At 41.8% G+C, this 22,959-nt stretch overlaps 1 protein-coding gene across 1 annotated transcript; it reads left to right on the top strand.

Moving 5' to 3' along the window:
* Nucleotides 1–9,202: 9,202 nt before the first annotated feature.
* Nucleotides 9,203–18,806, top strand: LOC106587250 (dihydroorotate dehydrogenase). The gene is made up of 9 exons (XM_014175482.2): nucleotides 9,203–9,292; nucleotides 9,761–9,970; nucleotides 10,330–10,529; nucleotides 12,862–12,944; nucleotides 14,584–14,771; nucleotides 15,263–15,376; nucleotides 16,407–16,560; nucleotides 16,703–16,862; nucleotides 16,979–18,806. Exons 1-9 carry the CDS (start codon nucleotides 9,275–9,277, stop codon nucleotides 17,070–17,072), a joined length of 1,221 nt encoding a protein of 406 aa, XP_014030957.1. The 5' UTR covers nucleotides 9,203–9,274; the 3' UTR covers nucleotides 17,073–18,806.
* Nucleotides 18,807–22,959: the final 4,153 nt, after the last annotated feature.

Below are 22,959 nucleotides of genomic sequence, written 5' to 3'. Positions count from 1 at the left end.
AATATGGTGATGATGAGGATGTTGATGGGGAACATGAGCAAACCGCTTTCCACCCCCACCATGATCTCCTCCCAAGTGACCTCCAGCGAACCTGGGACATGAAAGCACACCATTATGGAGTCAAGGCACAATAACAGAAACTATATCACTCAATATATCATTCAATGTCTGAACACTTGTTGTGTTGCTCTGGGTCAAGTATTTCTTAGCCGTATGAAAGGTTTATCAAGGGCTTGGGGTCATTGAATAACCACTTTGTGCTGTGTAGGGCTGGATAGTGGAAAGAATGTGGCTGAAAGGTTGTCTATTGAAGGGTTATGAAGAGCCATCCACTGCCTACAACTACTAGTCCTTGTACCCCTGTGGACACCAAGGAGAAAAGAGCCTTGAGTTGGATCTAACATTTATAATTGAGACAAGTCCTTGTCTTTGATACTTAACGCAGCTGCATCTAAAACGTCTGATATGTTATTATCCATATTGCAGGCTAATCATAATTCACATGTACTGCACTATCTTTTTACTGTCGAAAATCTTTTTCCGGTAGCCCAAATTTCCAATTTCTATGTGAGTGGAGAATAAAATTGCCCATCCGTATCAGAGGCAGCTCATTATTGCCCATCCTTATCAGAGGCAGCTCATTAGATGTGGGCTCAGATATGAACGGCACAGTCACAAAAGAGGACTGATTGACTCACCCACAAGGACTTATCCAGTACCCAATATAATGTTGTATCTCTATGGACATACCAATGGTGAAGATAACAGGAGACTGCTGGTTTTTGGGGATCTTCCAGAAGGCGATGTTGATGGCCATGGTGCAGAGCAGGAGGCTCATGCAGCAGGACACCCTCTGTGCTCGGGTGAACGGGCTACGCCAGGGAGGGTCTACGATGGACACCCAGATGTGCTGATCTCTAAAGCCTGTCGAAGTCCTGGTCTGGAAAATATTTCTAGGACATAGAAAGTGTGGGACATTAGGGGATGACCAGGGTGGAAGTCAGAGGAATTACATTGAAAAAGTAGTCTAGTATACAAGGGTTCAGAATTAAAACTCCATGGCACATTGCAAGATATTTGACCTTGCCTAGAAATCCTCTACATACATGTTGTAACATTGTACTCTACTGGTGGTCATTCACCTAAAGCTTCTGATCTCGTTCTTCTTGGCAGCGTTGAGGGTCTTCTTGGTCAGCCCGTCCCCCCTGTCGGAGCTCAGCCATGATGAGGACAGGAAGTGCCAAACCTTCTTTCTCTGCAGGTCTTGGATCGTCACCTTGTTGAGATACCTGGTGGGAGGAAACGTGACCTCACACTCAGGAAACAACTTATTATTCCCTGTGTAGAGATAGAGATTCCTAGACTGTAGAGATAAAAACAAAAACAAGTCCCTGCCAGCATAGCAGTGGTTGCAATATTTTTGTTGTGGTATTCAAAGACCCAGTGCAGTCAAAAACATGATTTTCCAGTGTTTTATATTTCCACATTATGAGGTTGGAATAATACTATGAAATTGATGAAAATGCATTTTTAGTGTAAGAACTGTTTAAAAAGATACCCTGAAATTTCAGCCTGTTTTGGTGGGATGGAGTTTTGGCCTGCCTGGTGACATCAGACCAATAAGAAATAGAGTTCTAAACCCCTCTGTCAATAACAGCTAGTTTCCCCTTCCCACTCCCAGATAGTCCTAGCAAAATCCTTTGCTAAGAAGCTATTTTGTTTGTTTTTGACAATTTTAATTGAAAACAATCACAGTAAGGTAATTAATTGTTACCCAGAAATGATTTGATATTGTGATAAATACGTCAACATTGGACCTTTAAGACAGGTATTAAACATTGTGATGAAACTCTACCAGGTCTCCAAAGGTGAGGGGAGCAAAGCTTGATAATGTCACACCTCAACTACTTTAACAGCCCTGTATTCATAGGTCCTAGTTGTCCCTGCAGATTCTTAACCCGAACCTAAGAGTTTAGTGTGCCACAAATCATTTTTAAACATGCCAATGGAAAGTATGGAGTGATTACAAAAAGACCTTGACTTTTAAACAAGTCACAATAATTACAGGGATGATGTGTCATCTGTCCTGGTGCTTACCAGGAGGGGTGCCCCCCAGAGTTGTCATGGCACAGCTGGATGCCCGTCAGCTCCCCCAGGGGAAAGGGTGTGGTCACCAGGAACAAGTCCACACCCCTTCTCTCAAATACTGGTTTATCAGGGTCACTTAGGTGGTGGGGCTCACTCTCCCCCTGTGTACCCAACAACTTGACTGTAACCTACATTAAAAAAAAATACTCTAATTAGCATGGATACTGGTATTGATATTCCTATTCTAATTAAACTGACCACAGAAATGAATGAAGGGTCTATTCAGTTACCACCCAATCTTACATTGGCAGAGGTACCCGCCCCTCTCCGACTGCCAGTCTGGACATTCAGTAGGTAGTTATAACTGGCACATGGGTGGTTATCCTTCAGGAGTGTCATCTTCCTCTGTGGACAAAACAAGTGTTTCAGTGTACGTGTGTATGTATGTGTGTGTGAGCATGAGTTTGTGTGTGTTTGTGTTTGTACACACCCTGGTGAGGGCCCTCCTGTCTGCATAGCAGGCCCAGAGCAGAGTGACCAGGTACAGGCCAAAGAAGGCAGAGAGCAACGTCACCACCACATAGTTCTCATTCACTGTGGCAAAGTACTGAGCTGTGAGCGACACGTCCACGTAGTTGGGCATCACAAAGAAAGAGCTCCCAAACGATGTCAGGTGGTTACACAGACAATGTGTCATCCTGGGAGTTGACTGTATACCCACCTAGAACAAGACAACACAGACAAACGCTTTCGCAATGTCACAAACACATACCGACACATACCGACGCTTACCAATTAGGTTTGTTCATACTCTGATGGAGACAAAAGAGGGATAGGGCTCATTAATAGCAGCCTCACCCAGCAGCCAGCTATGCTCCATGTCAGCTGTTTAGTGTTCCAGTACATGCACTTAGTAGTGAAGATGGTGATCTGTAGTGTCAGGCCCTTGCTCCAGGTTGAGTTAAACAGACTGGCATTCACATACCAGGTGCCTGTTCCCTTTTCCATCATCTCAGGGGTGACCAGCCAGCGATAACCCTCTGAAAGACCACAATAGGCTATGAACATGGATTAATCTGCGCCACCCAGGCTAAGAAAGCAAACCAACAACACGTTTGAGACCCCTGACCTCCAATTACAATGTGAAATGCCAGACAGACATGTCTTAAAGCTTGTGAATCACTATGAATATCAAAAGTAGTATGTGAATCTATGTACATACCAGACAGATAGATTGACTGAAAGCAGTAGCACAGTGGATGTAATGTTATGCCTAGCAGTAACTATGGTGGTGGAATCCTCCTCTACCTGTGTGTCTCAGGACAGTGCGGTGTTTATAGTGGGTGTCATTGGGTGGGGAGCCCAGGCCCAGCAGCAGTTTTAGGGACACATTGACACTGGGCTCTATGGTGAATATGACTGTGATGTTGGGGTCCGTAGTGTTGAAAGAGGTCACAACGCGAGCCCCTTCCTCCAAGGATAAAGTCGTGCCAGACAGCACAGGAGCATCTGGGCGTGGCAGAAAGATCTATAGAGAAGGGAGAGAAACAACCAAATCTATTTGCATTTATGGTTCCCTCATCGCTGTTAGGGAAATGAGGATGGAATGACAGTAGACTAAAGTTAAAGTAGTTGGCCTGTTCTATCCTGTAGCCTACCCCAATTGGTTCTGTCAAGTTTTCAACACTGATTTCCGTCAATCCATCCCTTAGTACAAGGGTACACACCGTTCCTGTGATGTTTTCAGTCGACGGATATGGGTTGCCTATAAAAGTGGTCACCTGAGAGGAAGAAAACAAATATAAAGATAAAATACTATTTGCACAACAAAACAGCATCATCAATGTTGTTTATTGTACAGACCTGTACATTAACAAGTGAGTGGTTTTCCAGCGAGGAATGCAATGCAGAGAAAGATGGAAGCTTGATGTATGCATCGTCCTCTGACCCTAGAACATTGTTATCCATTTGTGATGGGGTGAGGCTGAGGGAGACGAGACAAGAGTCAGATGGCTCGCATTCAAGTAGAGGACAGCAAGAAGCATAGTTTTACAGGTGCTAAGTAGAACCATACAGGGTTCTTTGGTTTGTTCCCATAGGGGAACCCTTTTTGGTGCTAGGTAGAACCCTCTATGAAGGGTTCTGCCTAGAACCCTCTGAAGGGTTCTACCAAGAACCCTTTTATCCTCTAAATGATTTATCTAGAACCTTCTATGAAGGGTTATATCTTTGAAGAGTTCTTCCTAGAACCCTCAATTAACCAATTAACCATTTCCACCAGTCTTATAATCCTTTAAAATTAAACTCTTTATGAGAAAACATTAAGTGTATCACAAGGCCTTTCTTTGAGGGCTTAATTATCCCCTAACACAGTGGTGTTTAGAACCTCCTGGTTTACAGGACACATTATGCTGACTTGTAAAGTGATGTGCAGTTCTTATTTTTTATATATTTTTTACCGTTATTTTACCAGGTAAGTTGACTGAGAACACATTCTCATTTACAGCAACGACCTGGGGAATAGTTACAGGGGAGAGGAGAGGGATGAAAGAGCCAATTGTAAGCTGGGGATGATTAGGTGACCGTGATGGTATGAGGGACAGCTTGGGAATTTAGCCAGGAATCCAGCCAGAGTGAGGATATCCAACGGTTGGCACTTTTAGTCAACCACGATTTTCACCCACAATGTGTTTAGGAAAATGTATGTTATTTAACTCTGGTTATTAACACCAACTCTGGGGATATTTTACACCACTGATTGTTAAATTAATTTAACTCCTGAATCAACACTAGAAATGTTACACTGAAAAATGTACACTAGGAAAAACGGTCAAATTTGCTGTGAACCATACAATACACCGCTGGTTCACTCAGACTCCCTTCTATTCTCCTACTCTCTGCTAAATAACACCACAGTAAATACTAATTTGAAAGAGAAATCATGGCAAAGATATCAATTATGTCAGTACTGTCTATGTAAAATGATTAACGGAATACCAGATAAATACACAAATATGTCCATATAGGTACAGTTTAAAACTTATTGGATTACTTAAACTCTGGATGTTAAAATTTTTTAAGAAAAACTATTACAATAATAAAGCTTATTGCCTTCCAAACAATTATCAAATAATCCTTTCTTCCAAAAACAGATATGAGTATGAAAAAGGTTCTAGGTAGAACTATTTGCATTACAAAAAACCCTTGTCTTTCAAAAAGGTTTCTTCAGACAAAAACAGTTCTTGGTAGAACTCTATCCCTCCGCAAAGAACCCTTTTAGAACCCTTTTTTCTAAGAGTGTAGAATTGGAGGCTATACCAATGAGATGGAGGAGCCCCGGGTTGTAAACACTAACCTGATCTGGTAGATGCTGCCTGTTGGGTGCTTCACGAAGAAGGGCTCATTAGATTCTGTGGTCACCACTAAGCTTACTGCCTTATAAATCTCAAAGGCCAAATCAAACATTTCATTGTCCTGTTTGAAGATAGCAGAACATCAGCGAAATGCACTCTCAATGAACTCCACTTTTGTCATATGTCACAACACTAAAAACAGATGTATAGGTTTACAGTAGTATGTAGGCCTACATTTTAACGTTATAATAATGAAAGTTATCATTGCTTGACCCACCACATTAGTGTCACTGTCCACCCCACATCTTTTCATTTTGAGGAGTATGACTCCCCCAGCGCAGCTGATGATAATGCTAGCAGTCGTGTTGTCTAATTTCAAATTACTTGGAAACAGCATCTGGGCTCCCTGTAGTAGAAGCTCAAGGTACTTTTTCTGTTGGGGAAGGGTTCAGGTTAGGCTCAAATTGACCAGATACAGCAGTATCACTTATTTAATTACATTCACTGTTTGCTGATTTGATAATAATTTATCTCTGTGGTGAGAGAGAGCACTATGACTGAAAGTTCCAGTGGACCTAAACTCTGTCATCTACTCCACTGACCACACCCACCTTACTACATGTCCATCGTCATTGTGATACTTTACCCCATTGGTGTCTGTAGGCTCTCCTATAGCCGTTTCCATTCTATCCAGTTCCAGTTGAGCCTCCTGAAACAAAACACAGGATATGACCGCAAACTCCCAACCACTGAAAACTATAATTGTGTTTATGCTTTAATAACAAAAAGAGTTTGAAATATGTGCCACAGTGCACTTTTAACACAGCAGCATTTCTGACCTTGAGGAGCATGTCCATGTTGGTCACCTGATTCTCCATGCTTGACAGACTCCGTGACATACCTGTAGGATAAGAGAGAGAGGGAGAGAGAGAGAGACGTTTAGATCATGGAAGTACATGAATGGTTGAAACTGTGAAACAAACTTGCCACCATACTTCCCACCAACTCACGGTTGACTTTAATCTGATGGCTTCTCCAGTATCTTGATTTGCCACTTGCTCCCTGTTTGTCCTACGAAAGTCAACAAGAACCATTCATATTGATAATAACTTTACTGACACTACACCATAGAATTACAACAACGGATAAAGGCCATTAATAAAAGCCACTTACCACACTATTTGATGGATTTGCAGATAAATTCAAATCTGTAGAACAAGAATTATACAGCACAGATGTCATGCAGGATATCATTCAGGCCTCTACACTAAATAATGAAGGAAAACGTTGCAGAATATCTGCTTACAATAAGGATCAGGACACACAGTCTCTTTTTTTTAACATGTTAAAATGGGGTTAGCGAAGGTGCTGTACCCAGGGTGCAGAGGTAGCCACGCCAGGCACTGCAGTTGGTTGAGGTCACCAGCTGAAAGGGATCCATCATCACATAGGTGCAGATGAGTGGGGTACTCCCATTCCCCTTAGAAGTACCATCCTCTCCAGTAGCATTATACACTACAGACACATGAAACAAGTATTGAAGCTATGAAATGTACTATTTTCCATACAATACTGTTATTTTAATATTCTGTTTTCCAACAACAATGTATCATTTAAAATGTCCTTATATCAGAGCTGATGGATCAAGTGTGAAAGCTTGGTTCTAAGCTTTCCCTATGGCTATGATGTTCCAAGACTGGTGGAAATATGTTAAATGAGCTTATGAAAATAATGGATTTTGCTGACATCATTTGACACTGATAAGCGATCAATAGTGAAGATGTCCTTCGTACATGGTAGCTGTCATTTACAAATTGCCTATGTATAGCTCAGGAATTTCATCGAGACCACAAGCAGTGGCTTAATTAAGATTACTCAACTTTATAATTTAATTAGAAAATCAATTTAATGTTCATGGTTCACAGAGTGCTTAAAGAGGCAATCAGCCATTGAAAGAATAACAAAGCATACTCCCCGCTATTGTTTCACTAAAAAGCTGAGGGATGGGGCTGGAGAAATGTACCCACTGGGCAAAAACTGGTTGAATCAATGTTGTTCCCACATCATTAAAACATTTTTGGGGAATGTGACGAAGTTGAATCAATGCGGAAAACTGATTGGATTTTTTTTTAAAGTAATTAATATAAGGAAATGTTCTTCTTTTTTTCACCCAACTTTTAACATTGGGGTGGCAGGTAGCCTAGTGGTTAGAGTGTTGGACTAGTAACTGAAAGATTGCAAGATCGACTCCCCAAGCTGCAAGGTACAAATCTGTTGTTCTGCCCCTGAACAAGGCAGTTAACCCACTAGGCCATCATTGAAAATAAGAATTTGTTCTTAGCTTACTTGCCTAGTTAAATAAAGGTATAAAAATGAACTCAATGACATGGTGAATTTTTGTTGCTGAATTCATGTTAGTTGACAACTCAACCAAATGTAAATCAAAACTTGATGTTGAACTGATATCTGTGCCCAGTTCATAGACGGGGCTATGAATGCAAGGACTGACCGTCCATGATACCAACATTATAGTTTAAACATGTTTTGAGGCTATTCAGTGTTTGTTTACATTTAGTTTGTTTAAAAACATTGGAGTAAAACAAGCTTATATTTTGGGTTCTGATGGGGTACGACACTTGAACTGAGCTCATGAGGCTCATAAGTTATATTCTTCAGGAATCAATGAGAACATATTCTGAATTTATAAGTCCAAAAATGGATGTAGTTACAGCAGATTGACCAATAATTTTTCAATTACAGCTATAGAGAAATCAGTGTCTAACAAAACCTATTCAAAAGACACAGAGCAGCCCTGGAACCATAGTATGGAGTGGTTTACTAGTATTTTCGAGTGGTTTACCAGTATTTTTACTCACCGATCACCGGCCCCTGGTACTGCCCTAACACCCCCGTAGCCACCCACCAAGTGAGGTTTTTTGTGTGTCTCTCTTTTGAGAAGTCCTGAAGGAAGCTCTTAGTCTTGCAATTCAGGGCCCTCAGAAGTTTCCCTCCTCGCTCCTTGCAGGACTCCTGGGCTTGATACCAGCTCTTTGGCTTTTGAGAAAACTCATAGGCCATATTCCCGAACACATGTTTGAATTCTATTGAAGTGGCATTATCTGCATCCTCTTCACTGCATGCTGTACTGGCCGTAGATAAAATCCCCACAGGAATCCACAAAAACAAAGAGACTCGTATGAACAAATCCATTATAGATGGTAGAGCTATGGTAGCCTACAAACTGCAACAAGTACTGCTCTTGGAAGAAAGGCACACTGCCCATCTTATGGAAATTAGAAAGCTTTCTTTCGAAAAACTGTGAATACACTCTTACTACATTAGGAAAATCACTACAGACACTCAAACAACATGCAAAGTGAAAAAGTGCCTTTACGTCACTCAAGGGTAGAAATTTTGAAGAAAAACCTTTCCCAATCTACTCAACTTTACAAGTCAATTTGATGTAGCCAAGGCCTAATATTGACATTGAGCAGGGTTGTAACAATACATCTTTGGTTTTCAATTGGCTTATGAAATTAATTTAGGCTCATACACTATCCCATCATCTTTAACATCTGCCATTTTATTTGATCTTATTTGTGCTAATTTACTCAGTGAATTACTAGAGTTACTAATGAGTCCTTTGTCTTACTCATATTAATTTATTATATTAATCATAACAAATTGTAATGTTTATCTTGCAGAATCATCATTGAACTCTGACTTGACATGTTCATAGCGGCCTTTGAAGTATCGTGAGATTTCATTCAGGAAGTGGTTCTCGGCAATGTGAGAGAAATGCTTCCAGACATTTGCAAAGTGATGTAACATCCATGGCGGGACAACTGAAGGTAACATCATTGATGAAACTGTGATGTTTTAATAGTTTGTATTTGTCATGAACAATGTTTTTACTATTTGGTAAGCGAAACTGGACAGTAGACATTTCACGTTAGCTTCTACAATCACAGTGTTGTTGATTGAAGTGAACTAGCTAACTTAGCTTGCTACCCTGTGGCTAGCTAGCTAACGTTAGCTTGTTCATGTAACCAGCCTCTGTGAAGTGGTAAGCTAGTTAACGGTTTGCTGAATCCTGAATGATTAGACAGACTCAGGCATGCTGAATTATACCCACTGGGTTGTACACATGGGTTGTTCAAAGCTGGTAACGTTAGTCTCTCTGGGTATTCTGGATCACTCTCTGTCATCTAGTAACAAAAAATAATTGCAACTCCCCTCAGTTCACCTGATGTGCTTCAACATCAGTATCCATCATATTTCAGTTTATTCCCATCACATTGTTTTATTTTTCTTTGCAGCGTCTAAAGGACGCAGTGAAGATCATAGGGTCTGGCAGCGTTCTGTTTGTCTCCTACCTCACTGCTGTGGGAGATGAGCGCTTCTACACCAACCAGCTCATGCCCTTGCTGCAGAGGATTGTGGGAGCAGAGACAGCCCATGTCATGGCTGTGAGGTTAATCGGCCTGGGTCTGGTGCCTCTGAACCGCTACCAGGACCCAGCATCACTGGTCAGTGTGGCAGGAGGTGCCCTCTAGCCTGGCATGCAAACAGATTTTGCTATGTTCAGTCAGGTTTAACCAGGATAGGTTCATTCCTGTTGGGTGTTTTCACTCTCCTTGCTTACACTGTTTTCACTCTCCTTGCTTCCACTGTTTTCACTCTCCTTGCTTACACTGAATTTCCTTTGTGCTGGTGTAAGATTATGCTTTGTTTGAGAACCTTCACTCCCACTGTCTCAACTCACCCTAGCTAGTCAAATCTCATTTTAAACATTTTTAATCAAAGTTGTAACTGTTCTTTTGGTCACTGTGTACTTCTATGGAATTTAGGGAAAGTTTTGACCTGGTGTTGTTACTTCTTATTCCAGGAAGTAAACGTCATGGGCCGTAAGTTCAAGAACCCCATAGGGATAGCAGCAGGATTTGACAAGCATGGGGAGGCTGTTGACGGGCTGTATAGACTAGGCTTTGGCTTCGTGGAGGTGGGGACCATCACCCCCAAACCCCAGGAGGGGAACCCCAAACCACGTGTGTTCAGACTGACCACTGACCAGGCGGTCATCAACCGGTACGGTTTTGAATGAATAATACATGACTACTGAACCATGGCTGACTGTCATTCATTATAGATGAATGTTTTTAGCTTGTGAATTCTGTGTCAAACGGCAGCAAACAGAGACATCACAGGTAGTTCATTTTGTCAGTCTCCACTCTGTTCAAAGGGAATAAGCCTGCCACCAACATATCAATTTTTTTTACATTGAGGCTAGTGACAGACTACAATATGAATTCCCTTTTATCTTTGTTGTAGCACAGCTTCTTCACACTGAAATGAAGGAGCCAAATGAATGTTATAAGGGTGTTACACTGCTACCTTGTTGCGCTCGCTTTCATTCTCTGAAAAGTGCTGTGAAATGAGATGCCAAGGCACAAACATACATATTCATGAGTTGTTAGAACACAGTGCTTTGTGTATATGAAGGGACATATTGGTTGTCAGAGAAGTTAATCCTCAGTTCAGGAAAAGGCATCCCAGATCCAAGTGTAAGTCCATATATTCAAGTATTTGTAAATAATTGCTACACAATAAAGAAGTGTGCATTTTGTCATGGCTGTCTATGCTTGCTTGACATTGTTCTAAACATTTAAGAGCAAACCACTGAAAAAATATCCAGAGCCATCCCATTTCTTCAGGGATGAGGGTGATACGTTTCTGTGATTTTCTTAAGTGTTTTGAATAGCAAATTCTACCGACTGACTGATGTTAACACTGCCCTTGAACAACGACAGTAGGGCTAATACAGTGAGCTCAAAGTATTGGGACAGCGCCATTTAAAAAAAAATGTTTTGGCTCTGTACTCCAGTACTTTGGAATGATACAATGTCAGCTTTAATTTGAGTGAAATTTTATCCATATCGGGTGAACCGTTTAGTAATTAGAGCACTTTTTGCTCATAGTCTCCCCATTTTAGGGAACCAAACATTTTAGGAAAAATTCACTTGTGTATTAAAGTAGTAAAAAGTTAAGCATTTAGTTCCATATTCACTCACTGTATATAGACTTTTTGTTTTCTTTTGTTCTACTGTATGTTTTGTTTATTCCATGTGTAACTGTTGTTGAATTGCTATGCTTTATCTTGGCCAGGTCGCAGTTGCAAATGAGAACTTGTTCTCAACTAGCCTACCTAATTAAATAAAACTATACAAAATAATGTGTGAAACACAACCGAAACAAACAGCAAATTTGTAGTCACAAGCTTGATGCTGTCATTGCATATATATATATATATACGCAATGACAGCATCAAGCTTGTGACTACAAATTTGCTGTTTGTTTCGGTTGTGTTTCACACATTATTTTGTGCCCAACAGAAATTTTGGTAAATTGTGTATTTTGTCACTTTGGCGTCTACATTAATTTAGAAGTGTTTACAATAACAGTGACTCAAAAATGACACAATACATTTATTTTACATGCATTTTTGTATTTACGTTTTATCTTCTCTTAAAAAATGAATAATCCCAAACCAGTTACAAACTAGCAACAATTTTATAGATGCACACAAACAATTTACCATTCAATTCTATTGGGCACAAAATAATCTGAAAACAAAACCTGAACAAACACCAATTGCATCCCAAAAATGTGTAGAGTAACAAGCTTGATGTAGTATTTGCGTGCTATGAATCTGGGACCAAATACTTACATGTGTATTAAAGTAATAAAAAGTTAAGTGAATTTGTCCCACTACTTTTGGTTCCCTAAAATGGGGGGACTATATACAAAAAGTGTTGTCATTTTTATATAATTTCAAATCCAAAGCGCTGGAGTACAGAGCCAAAACAACAAAAAATGTATCATTGTCCCAATACTTTTGGAGCTCACTGTGGATGTATCCAAGTTGTTTGTCTTGTATTTAATGTAGTTAGTAAATGACAAGTCTTTGTATATTAGGCTAGAATCAATATGATTAATTCAATTTAGCATGGCCGATATGCAGGGATGTGAGATGCTCAGACTAACAAGCCCCTCATATAATAATATGCCGGAGTGCTTCTTTCACTCCTCAGTGTACAACAACACAGCTTCCCAGAAGTTAAAAGTCAAGATGAGTGCATTAGATGATTAAAGGCCTCGTTTCCTTATGGTGGTGTTTATTACAGCTTTACTCAACTGACTGCAATTATTTTGCCAAAAAACACATCAGGATTTCGTGTATCATGGATTTTAGTAGTCAAATGAATTGAATGTGCACTGTAGAAAATCAGGGATTAACATGTATCATAATGGCATGATAAAGGAATGGATCCTGAATTGCTTATAGTTGCTTTTTTTGGCAAATGTATGGATTTTTGTGTGTTACCTGAAGTTAACCTCTTGTGTTGTGGGTATGTTTCAGATATGGGTTCAACAGCTGTGGTCTTGCAGCAGCACATGAGAGACTAAAGGCAAGAGAAGGCACCCAGGTAGAGCTGACTAAAGGTACTAGAGACACAACTCATGTTTCTGTGCTGTCTGTCAGACTGATAGATGGGTTTCACACTGAGCTGATAGTGTCTCAGGCACACAGCCAACTACACTACACTATAATCCTCTGCCCCTATTTTTATATGGAGATTCCCTTTCCCCTGGCTCAGAAAGGCATTCCTAATACCAATCACACTGGCAGATCAGTTAGTAAACGCTTACAAATGAGTCTGTCCTGCCTATACTGTCTTGTATTGACAGACAAAAAGCAAACAACTGAAATGTTTTTGTCAAGTGTTTTTGTTGACAAAACATTTTGTATTTTTAAAATATTGCTGTATATATCGTTGATGAAGAGCATTTGCTTCAAGTTTGACTGAATTCAGTTTGCCATATTTCACTAGTTTTCAGTAAAATATAGCATTCGTAACAAAATGTTCCCCACTGATTTCGATTGGGACATTAAGCCGAAATCACAAGGGGGAAGTCTGTCAACGGCGTGAATTTGCTTGTGCGAGAGTGGCAAGCATTAATTCACATAGACAACGTAACGTAAGCCAGTTATTAAGCCGTAATTGTCATGGAAAGTGGTTTATAAACAGTTGTGTAGTCTCTTGAAATCTGATTACCTCATTCCAGGTTTTCCAGCCATAGTAGCCTAGAGACTATATGGTAGGCCACTCTATTGCTTTCAAATAGGTTGTCTATTTGTCAGATAAACCATAGCCTACAACCCAATTTACCTTTTTAACCATACAACTTTACTTAGCGAAGTAGGGAAGAGCGTAACAATTCCTCAAATTCCCTTTGTACCAACAACCCACTCAATCTCTGTAACAGATTAGATTCATTTAAACCAAGGCACTCGCTGGCCATGCACATTGTTTCAACTGTATTTCAATCCAATCGGCTGTAAGCAACAACGGTGATACTGTTGTCCACGTGATATATCATTCCCGAAACCAAATCCAGTTTCTAAATGTAGAATGTCGTTGCGTTCATGCATCGCTACACCGTTTTTCATAAGCACCAGACCAGCCTATAGGCCTACATAATGTTGATGCGCAGTTAAACTTATGAACACTAAATAGACACTTTTTAATTATACATTTCACAATTCCAGAGGTAACAATGCACCAACAGTCAATCATTATTTTTTTTTTTTTACAATTTATTAGCTAATTTCACCAGCATTGCTCCACGTCGACATGAAAAAAATGTACTTGCTTCCTAATGCCTCAATCACACCGACAGTGGTATTTCCCAAAATGGTACGCAGCATCATCTGGATATGTGTGCAACATTCACCTTCTTCTACCATTTCTGTCACGCCGTCTACACATACAGTTTGATGCATACGTTCGATATATCCAACTTATGCGCCACACAGAGCGCACTGCCTCTGCAACTCAATGCCGCAAGGCGAACACAGCGTTCCATTGGAAATGCAGGTCCTTCTGGTGTACCAAAATGCAATGACGCTGTTGGTGTTATCGAGGCGTAATTTGATGCGCTATACGCTCGTGACGCAGTTGACGCTTGCGGACAATGTATTCTCATTAATTCAGTCGCTGGCATTCTATTTATGTTCTGACCTTAACCTCTCCCAGGGACTCATAACTGGAATATATCCTGTTGTCTTTGTGTTTTTTAGCTGGCCTGCCCCTGGGCATCAACCTGGGAAAGAACAAGCTGTCGCAGGATGCAGTGGCAGACTACCTGGAGGGGGTGCGGACGCTGGGCCCTCTGGCTGATTACCTGGTGGTGAATGTGAGCAGCCCCAACACCCCAGGTCTCAGGGACCTGCAGGGGAAAGGGGAACTGCGACAACTGCTGTACAAGGTCAGTGGCTGGCAATTTTTGACTGACCTAGATGTGATTTATTTATCCTTTATTTAACCAGGATTTCACACTCAGATGTGATATCATACATGTTATTTATTTTATGTTTACAGTATCGTTGGCTTTCCGGAGAGCATGTTGTTGCAACTTTTCCTTTATTGAAGTCTGGTGTTTCTGTTCAGTTCTGTTCAACTTTTATTGATATAGCCGGTGGTCTTTCATATAGATTTCTATGTCAAAAGATAATTGACTTCCCATTAGACAACATACACATCACACAAGCAAGCACAGCACAGCACTGTTTGGATTGAACACGATTAACCTGAGGAACAACTGCTCAGCTGTATTGCTCTTGTTTGGACTCCATGTTGTGCTGTACATTGTGAAATCTCATTGACCTGTGTGGATGTGATGGATCTCATTTATTGTGTGTCTGTGGTGGCTCGTGTATATATCCTTGTACCCTCCTGTCTCCCCCCTCTCACATCCAGGTGCTGAAGGAGCGTGATGCCCTACAGGGGGGGAGCAGGCCACCTGTACTGGTGAAGATTGCCCCTGACCTCACCGCCCAGGATAAGCAGGACATTGCTGATGTGGTCACAGAGGTCAGTCAGAGGCCTAGCCACACAGGGGTCAGTCAGGGGCCTAGCCACACAGGGGTCAGTCAGGGGCCTAGCCACACAGGGGTCAGTCAGGGGCCTAGCCACACAGGGGTCAGTCAGGGGCCTAGCCACACAGGGGTCAGTCAGGGGCCTAGCCACACAGGGGTCAGTCAGGGGCCTAGCCACACAGGGGTCAGTCAGGGGCCTAGCCACACAGGGGTCAGTGTGGTCCTGTGGGCTTCTCTATGTAGCCTACTCACCAAGCCTTAACCTACAGTATATAGCCCCCAATGACTTGGGGCTGGTTACTTTGGTCATCTGTGTTTTTCCTGTTTGCTCATCTTCCTGAGCACACTTCTCACCCCACTCACGTAGTCGGCTTGTGTTCTGTAGCCGTCATCAGAGCAGTCCTGCTGCCGTGGGTCTTAGCCAGCAGAGGACTTATATCACCAAATTGATTTGGATGCGTTAGTGTTGCCTCCTATCCACTCTCTATGTTAAGGGGACTGGAGGAGGGTTTCTGTTTTTCTGTGTTCATGTAAGGGGACAGACTCCAAGTGGAAAAAGACCGATAGAAAGCACAGCAAATATTTGAAGAGTATTGGATACGTTTCAGTAAATTTGTGTCAGACAGTCCAATCATTGAGAATTAAGATGAACAAATGGTAACTTATTTTTCATGATCCTTCTGTTTAAAAGTGAGTTCTGTATTCCGTTGGAGTTAGTGTAGCATCCTAATTGTTCCAGGCACACTTGAACGAATACACTCAGGCTGCGTTTAGACAGGCAGCCCAATTCTGATCTTTTTCCCACGAATTGGTCTTTTGACCAATCACATCACATCTTTTCACATGACATCTTTTTCAGAGTTAATCTGATTGTTCAAAAGACCAATTAGTGAAAAAAAAGATCAGAGTTGGGCTGCCTGTCTAAAGTTTGGTTGGGCTGCGTGTATTCGTTCAAGTGTGCCTGGAACAATTAGGTTTGGTATCATGGGGTAAGGTCAAAGGGGTAATCATGGTTTGTGTTTTAGCTTGGTGTGGATGGGCTGTTGGTCTCCAACACCACAGTATCCAGACCTGAGACCCTACAGGACCCCCAGAGTAAAGAGGTGGGAGGGTTGAGCGGCCAGCCCATCAAGGAGCTCTCTACACGCACTGTGAGAGAGATGTACAGCTTGACAAAAGGTAGGTAGGATAAATGAAGGATCATCATAACACTGCTAATGGCTGCAGCTGATACTGGCCTGATTGATTGATTGATTGATTGTGAGTGGTGGTGTATAGAATGTTCTCTTTATTCCCCCAATATTGCTCTTTCTCATTGAAGGTAAGGTGCCAATCATTGGAGTTGGGGGTGTAGCCAGTGGACAAGATGCCCTGGACAAGATCTGTGCTGGAGCCTCATTGGTCCAGTTGTACACCTCTTTAACCTATCAGGGTCCACCAGTTGTCACCAAAATCAAAAGGGAACTAGAACAGCTTTTAAAGTAAGTGTGAACTTGCATGTGTTTCTTTGTTTTTTTTACTGAGTGACTTAATGAGGTTTCATCTAGTCAGATTGCTTGTATTTGTAGTATTCTGACCTTATCCTATGTTTTTACAGAGAACAAGGATTTACAAGCATATCGGATGCTGTTGGAGCTGACCATAGAGGAGCTGAGGGGAGATTTCAACAACAGTCTAGAGAGGGACAATGATCAAGGCTCTGAGTGTCAGTATCAGTCAGTTCTACAGGTTAGACTGACTACAATACAGACTGATGCCTTTGTCAGTTTCCTGCCTTTACTTGAAGTCTATAGTACATGAAGTGGTTTGCCTGGTCAATTCATGTAACGCCTGGCTAGAATGATATCTGTGCACACAAATATTACAGCAGTGACAGCAGTATTGGGAACCTGCCCCATTTCACGGTTCTGACTGGATCTGTTGGTTATTAGGCGACGTAACCGTAAGAATGGTTAAGTGCTAATTGACACCAAAGTGCTAACAGTATTTTGACACTAGCAGTCACATTGTAAAAAGAAAATCTCTGTTTTTTGAAATTATGTAAATATAATGTGTGCTCTATTCAGAAATACTGTGTGCTGCTATTTATAGAACTATGTGACTAGAAATTGAACATTTGTTCACAAATAACTTCCATTCAAAGTGCTTAACTACACGTCCCTTGTAAATCGCTGAGCCGCTACCCACATAATGGAGACCTCGTCTGAAAATAGAGCTGATCACCTAGCAATGAGCGGAATGACAATTACCTGACAATTACCATTTAGCCTTGCAGCAGTAGTCAGTTAAACACTGAGTAAATATAACAGCTTTGACATTTAAAGAAAGGGCAATGGCACAATTACTTGCCAAATGTCAGCAGGCTTTAAATACACATGATCCCACTGCAAGATGGTAAAAACTGCCTTAAGTCTCAGCAGTATAACGGATGAGAAGTGTACCAGAATAAGAGGTCAGTGACAGAGAGCCAAGTCCAAAGAGGATGCACTGATGGTTCTGTCCTATTTCTGACCTGTTATATAGATTGAATTGAATTGTAATGCCTACTGTTACGAGTGTAATGTCAAGGGGTTACTTAATGTATGTTAAGTCGTGTACATTAAACTGTATAGTTTGAGCAATTTGAGAAACATGAACCTTCGAGCACACGCCTCAGGCAAGAATAATTGTCAATATTTTAAATTCTTATGTCTGGACTGTCCATATCTTATTTTGGTATTCCATGCTCAATGTGCATGTTTTTGGGTGGCACGGGAAATGCTGTCGTTGGTCATCAAAGTCCCGGTGGATCTTATTGAGGCTCTACCGGAACCTGTTGGTACTCCCCTCTTATTCTCAGAGCCTGGCTGGTACTTCTCCCCCCCCAGTTCACTTCTTTAGAGATTGTCCACTTCATGGCCCTTAGGGCCTTGTATAAGCCCTGTACGGCATTATAGCTCTCTTTCAGTAGAGGTCACTCACTCACCATCCCCTGAGCAAATTTTTCTGCCAGAGTTTGTCCATTGTTCATATATTTTTCTGTGTCAGAATAACCTCTCAGCACTACTCTCATGAGTGGATTTGATACATTCCTAGGGTAAAGAATGTACTGCTCTGAACGTTGAGTCCTTCCTAAGTGGTCATGAGAATTCGAGCAGGCACAAAAGCAATCTTACTTCCTCTGATATCCATGTTGACTGAATGTCCGGTCTGACTGCTGGGTTTTGATTAGAGATGATTGATATAGGGGAGATTTAATGCTTATAAAAATGGAATTGTCTTCCCCTTAACTGAACTGCATCTCTGCAGTATATAGGCTGTGGGCATGGGCAACAACAACAGTGCTCGTGATTAGATATCAGCCTGGCTTAACTCAGAGGCACTGTACTGTAGCATTGTGGCTAAATAAATGTTATTCTTAGTGTGCTCACACACTAACACATTTCCTGGAGGGTCTCCCTGGCTCCTGATTCACTGACTCCGGGGGTCCTGCTGCCGATCTATTGGCCACTGCCTCTGATCTCAGAATACATGTAGGTCAGAATGGACCCGCTTTGGAGGGATCCTTCTCTTCCTCCTGAGGGTCTAGTCCAGACAGACAGAAAGACTACCTCCCCAAAAGCTGGATTTGTCAGAAAAGGAGTGTGTTGACAGAGAAGACGGGCATCTAAACACAACAGACCCATCTGACAATCTGAGGAGAGACCACTTGTCAGAGAGAGTTCATAGATGATTCTCTAAACACCATTCCTATTTGGATCCAGTGCACATCATCTTAGGGTTATACAGATCTGGTCAAATACACACAAAACATGGCATAGACTGAGGTGAAAGCTACGATCCCTTATTGATGTCACTTGTTAAATTCACTTTAATCTGTGTAGATGAAGGGGAGGAGACAGGTTAAAGAAGGATTTTTAAGCCTTAAGACAATGTTGCTGGGTTTTTCACACTCAGCAGTTTCCCGTGTGTATCAAGAATGGTCCACCACCCAAGTGAATTTCTACCCTTTATGCACCTGCAAATTACCACAGGTGAGATAAATTACACAGTAAACAAGAACTTGCCTCCAAACAAATTCATTTTAAAAAATGTATAATTTTGTCCAGGCAATTTTTTGACTTCGAAATGAGAAATCTCCATTTCAGTTAGGATTTTTCAGTTCGTTTTTTCAATTTAACTTATTTTTTTTTAAAATTGTGAAGCGTTTAAGGGTGTCATTACATATGACCACATCTGCACACCTCCACAGTCATCATGTGTGCTGTCAGCAGTGCTTCATAGTCATTCCTGCTCCCGGATAGTGTGATTCAGCGCCTTCTGAGCAGTAGCAGCTGTGTGGAGACATGTCTTGACAGCTGCCCTCAGGTCCCAGGAATAGCACTGAATGCCTCTAAGTACTTACCTTCTCTGATTTAGGCATCCTCCTTCGTTCAGAGAACACGGACCACAGCGAGTCAGTCCAACAACACGTGGATGCCAATACACATAGACTCTTGCCCAGAATCTGCATGCAAAGCTTGTAAACAAAACATGTTGACCAAACTTAACAGCTGCTCTCTGTTCCTGGAGCATGCAAAATAACGTAAAAAAAGAAAAATGGACTACCCTCATTTATTTTTGGGTCCTGACTCTTTGACTTTCCCCTGAACGAATTAGGAGACTGCGTCACATAGCACCATATGAACTACTAGCTGCTGGCGGAATACACTGTGGCTATAATACTCAAATTGCTGGTCTAATTCTGTACTGATGTCCCCTCTCCTCTCTCTTGGTCCAGTCCAATGATATTTCTCTTTTATAGATGATGACGTTTACTTAAATGTGATATTTGTGTTTCCTTGACGTGCATTGAACATCCAACAGCAAAGTCAACAAACTATTGTTTAACTGGAAGGACTCTTGTCTAGTTGTTTCATATGCACCGCTCATAAGAGAAATCAGAATTGAGTAGAGCTGGTTCTTTTGGGATCATTGGTCTTTTTGAAACTAATCAACCTTGAAGGTTGTGGGTGGACATGATCCAACAATAGTGGATATATGGAGAATACAGTATAAACTGTAGTTACATTTGCTGGTATTTTTTTATACTATTTCTCAATCGCTGCGTTTACACAGGGAGCCCAATTCTGATCTTTTCACTTCAGATATTTTTCAGAGCTGATCTGATTGGTCAAAATATTTAGAAAAAGTATGGTTTTGATACATTCCCTTTTTATAGAATGTACTTACAGTAGTAAACCCAGTGTGCATTGAACATGTACAAATTCTGAATAGCTTGCATTACATTACAATACAGAAGGCTATAATAAGGCTATCCACCCCTCCTTTCTTCTGCACACTTCTGGAGATCAGTTACTGTTTCCATATCGACTCTGTAGGGTGGAGAGGTATCATCGCCATATCAATGGAAGCTTTACATCTACCATAGCCTCTGATCTTTGGCTCGATGAGAAGGCTGCTGAGGAACAGTGGGAGTCAAGACGCCTTGGCTTTGAGTAGACAGGTAGGTACCAGTGTTGTAACATTACTATAGATTCCTAGTGAGAAAGCCCCAGAGACGTATTGTAGACCCGGGTTTACTCCTGGCGTTCCATACAGAGCTTTTCTCTCATGTTTAACAATTGGATTGTAAAGTAGGAATAGGTCAGGCAGACAGGATGACATAAACAGAGCACCTGAGACAGGAATGACAGCGGTCACCCTTTCAGGTCACCTAAATCACCTGGTGCTCTGTGTTCAAGAGGATCAGAACGAACGATTCTGCTGCTATGCCATGATACAAGGTCCATATGGCATCGTCATGCAGTTCACAGCACACAGTTAAGTAAATTACACGACCGTGTGTTGGAATGTAGTTTGATTGAAGTGGTTGCTATACCCTTGTGTCTTATCTTCGTAAAATATCTGCCCTGCTAGAGCTGCCCCAGTCAATATTAAGCACTGTTATTGTGAAGTAGAAACGTATAGAGCAACACCGGCTCAGCCGCAAAGTGGTAGGCTGCACTAGCTCACAGAATGGGACCGCCAAGTGCTGAAGCCTGTAGCTTGTAAAATGTCACCGGTCGCAACACTCACTACCGAGTTTCAAACCGCCTCAGGATACAACGTCAGCACAATAACTGTTTGTCGGGAGCTTCATGAAATGGGTTTCCATGGCCGAGCAGCCGCACACAAGCCTAAGATCACCATGCGCAATTCCAAACGTTAGCTGGAGTGGTGTAAAGCTCGCCGCCATTGAACTCTGGAGCAGTGGAAATGCGTTCTCTGGAGTGATGAATCACGCTTCACCATCTGGCAGTCCGACGGACAAATCTGGGTTTGGTGGATGCCAGGAGAATGCTACTTGACCCAATGCATAGTGCCAACTGTAAAGTTTGGTGGAGGAGGAATAATGGTCTGGGGCTGATTTCATGGTTCGGGCTAGGCCCCTTAGCTCCAGTGAAGGGAAATCTTAATGCAACAGCATACGGTGGCATTCTAAACGATTCTGTGCTTCCAATTTTGTTGCAACAGTTTGGGGAAGGCCCTTTCCTATTTCAGCATGTCGAGATCCGTGTGGAAGAACTTGACTGGCCTGCACAGAGCCCTGACCTCAACCCTATCGAACACCTTTGGGATGAATTGGAACGCCGACTGCGAGCCAGGCCTAATCGCCCAACATCAGTGCCCGACCTCACTAATGCTCTTGTGGCTGAATGGAAGCAAGTCCCCACAGCAATGTTCCAACATCTACTGGAAAGCCTTCCCAGAAGAGTGGAGGCTGTTACAGCAGCAAAGGGGGGACCAACTCCATATTAATGGCCATGATTTTGCAATGAGATGTTCGACAAGAACGTGTCCACATACGACAACTAAAGACACACATTCAAAAAAAAGAAACGATACAACCAAAGAATAATAATGTGTGGGTGTGTGTAGAGTGTGTGTTAGTGTGAACGCCAGGGGAGACACTGCCTCTGGGTCCTGGCATTCACAGGTGTGAGAGGCAAGGGCTGTGTCATCTTATGCTTCCCTGCCAAGCAAGCCCATTACCAGCTACTCCCTTGATAGAATTACACACACACACACAACAGCTCAGAACGTATATACAATAAAAGCAACGGACAAGGTTGTAAAATGCTATTGTGGGTCCTGTACTAATATTTGGGTTCTATTTGATCTTTATTTAGCTATGTCCTGTAGATATTTGGGTGTTATATAACAACACAGCTGCTGATAACCCAAGAAAACACAGAGTACAGAGCCATGCAGGGAAAACATATGGGACTTCAGCTGCTCTTATCAGCTGAGGAGAGTGTGAAACAAACAGGGTAGTAGAACATGGGAGACAATAGTACTAACAACGGCGGTTCAGTGACTGACAGGGTAGACTGAGCTGTTTCATTATCAAGTGAGTTCTTCCGTGCTCTCTAAAGTTAAGTATGGGAAAAACAGCCATCTTAGACTTTGACAAAAATCCCTTTCTCCATCTGTCACGCTCTCTCTTCATCACACCTGCAATAGGATGGTGGGTCTGTGAACATCTGGAGCTGTGAGTGGAGGATGTATTATTCTGTGTTTTGATGCTTTTCAGTCTTTCATAGTTATTTCAATATA

Source organism: Salmo salar, chromosome ssa26, assembly GCF_905237065.1.
Source record: "Salmo salar chromosome ssa26, Ssal_v3.1, whole genome shotgun sequence".
NCBI lineage: Eukaryota > Metazoa > Chordata > Actinopteri > Salmoniformes > Salmonidae > Salmo > Salmo salar.
This window is presented reverse-complemented; position numbering and strand designations above follow the sequence as displayed.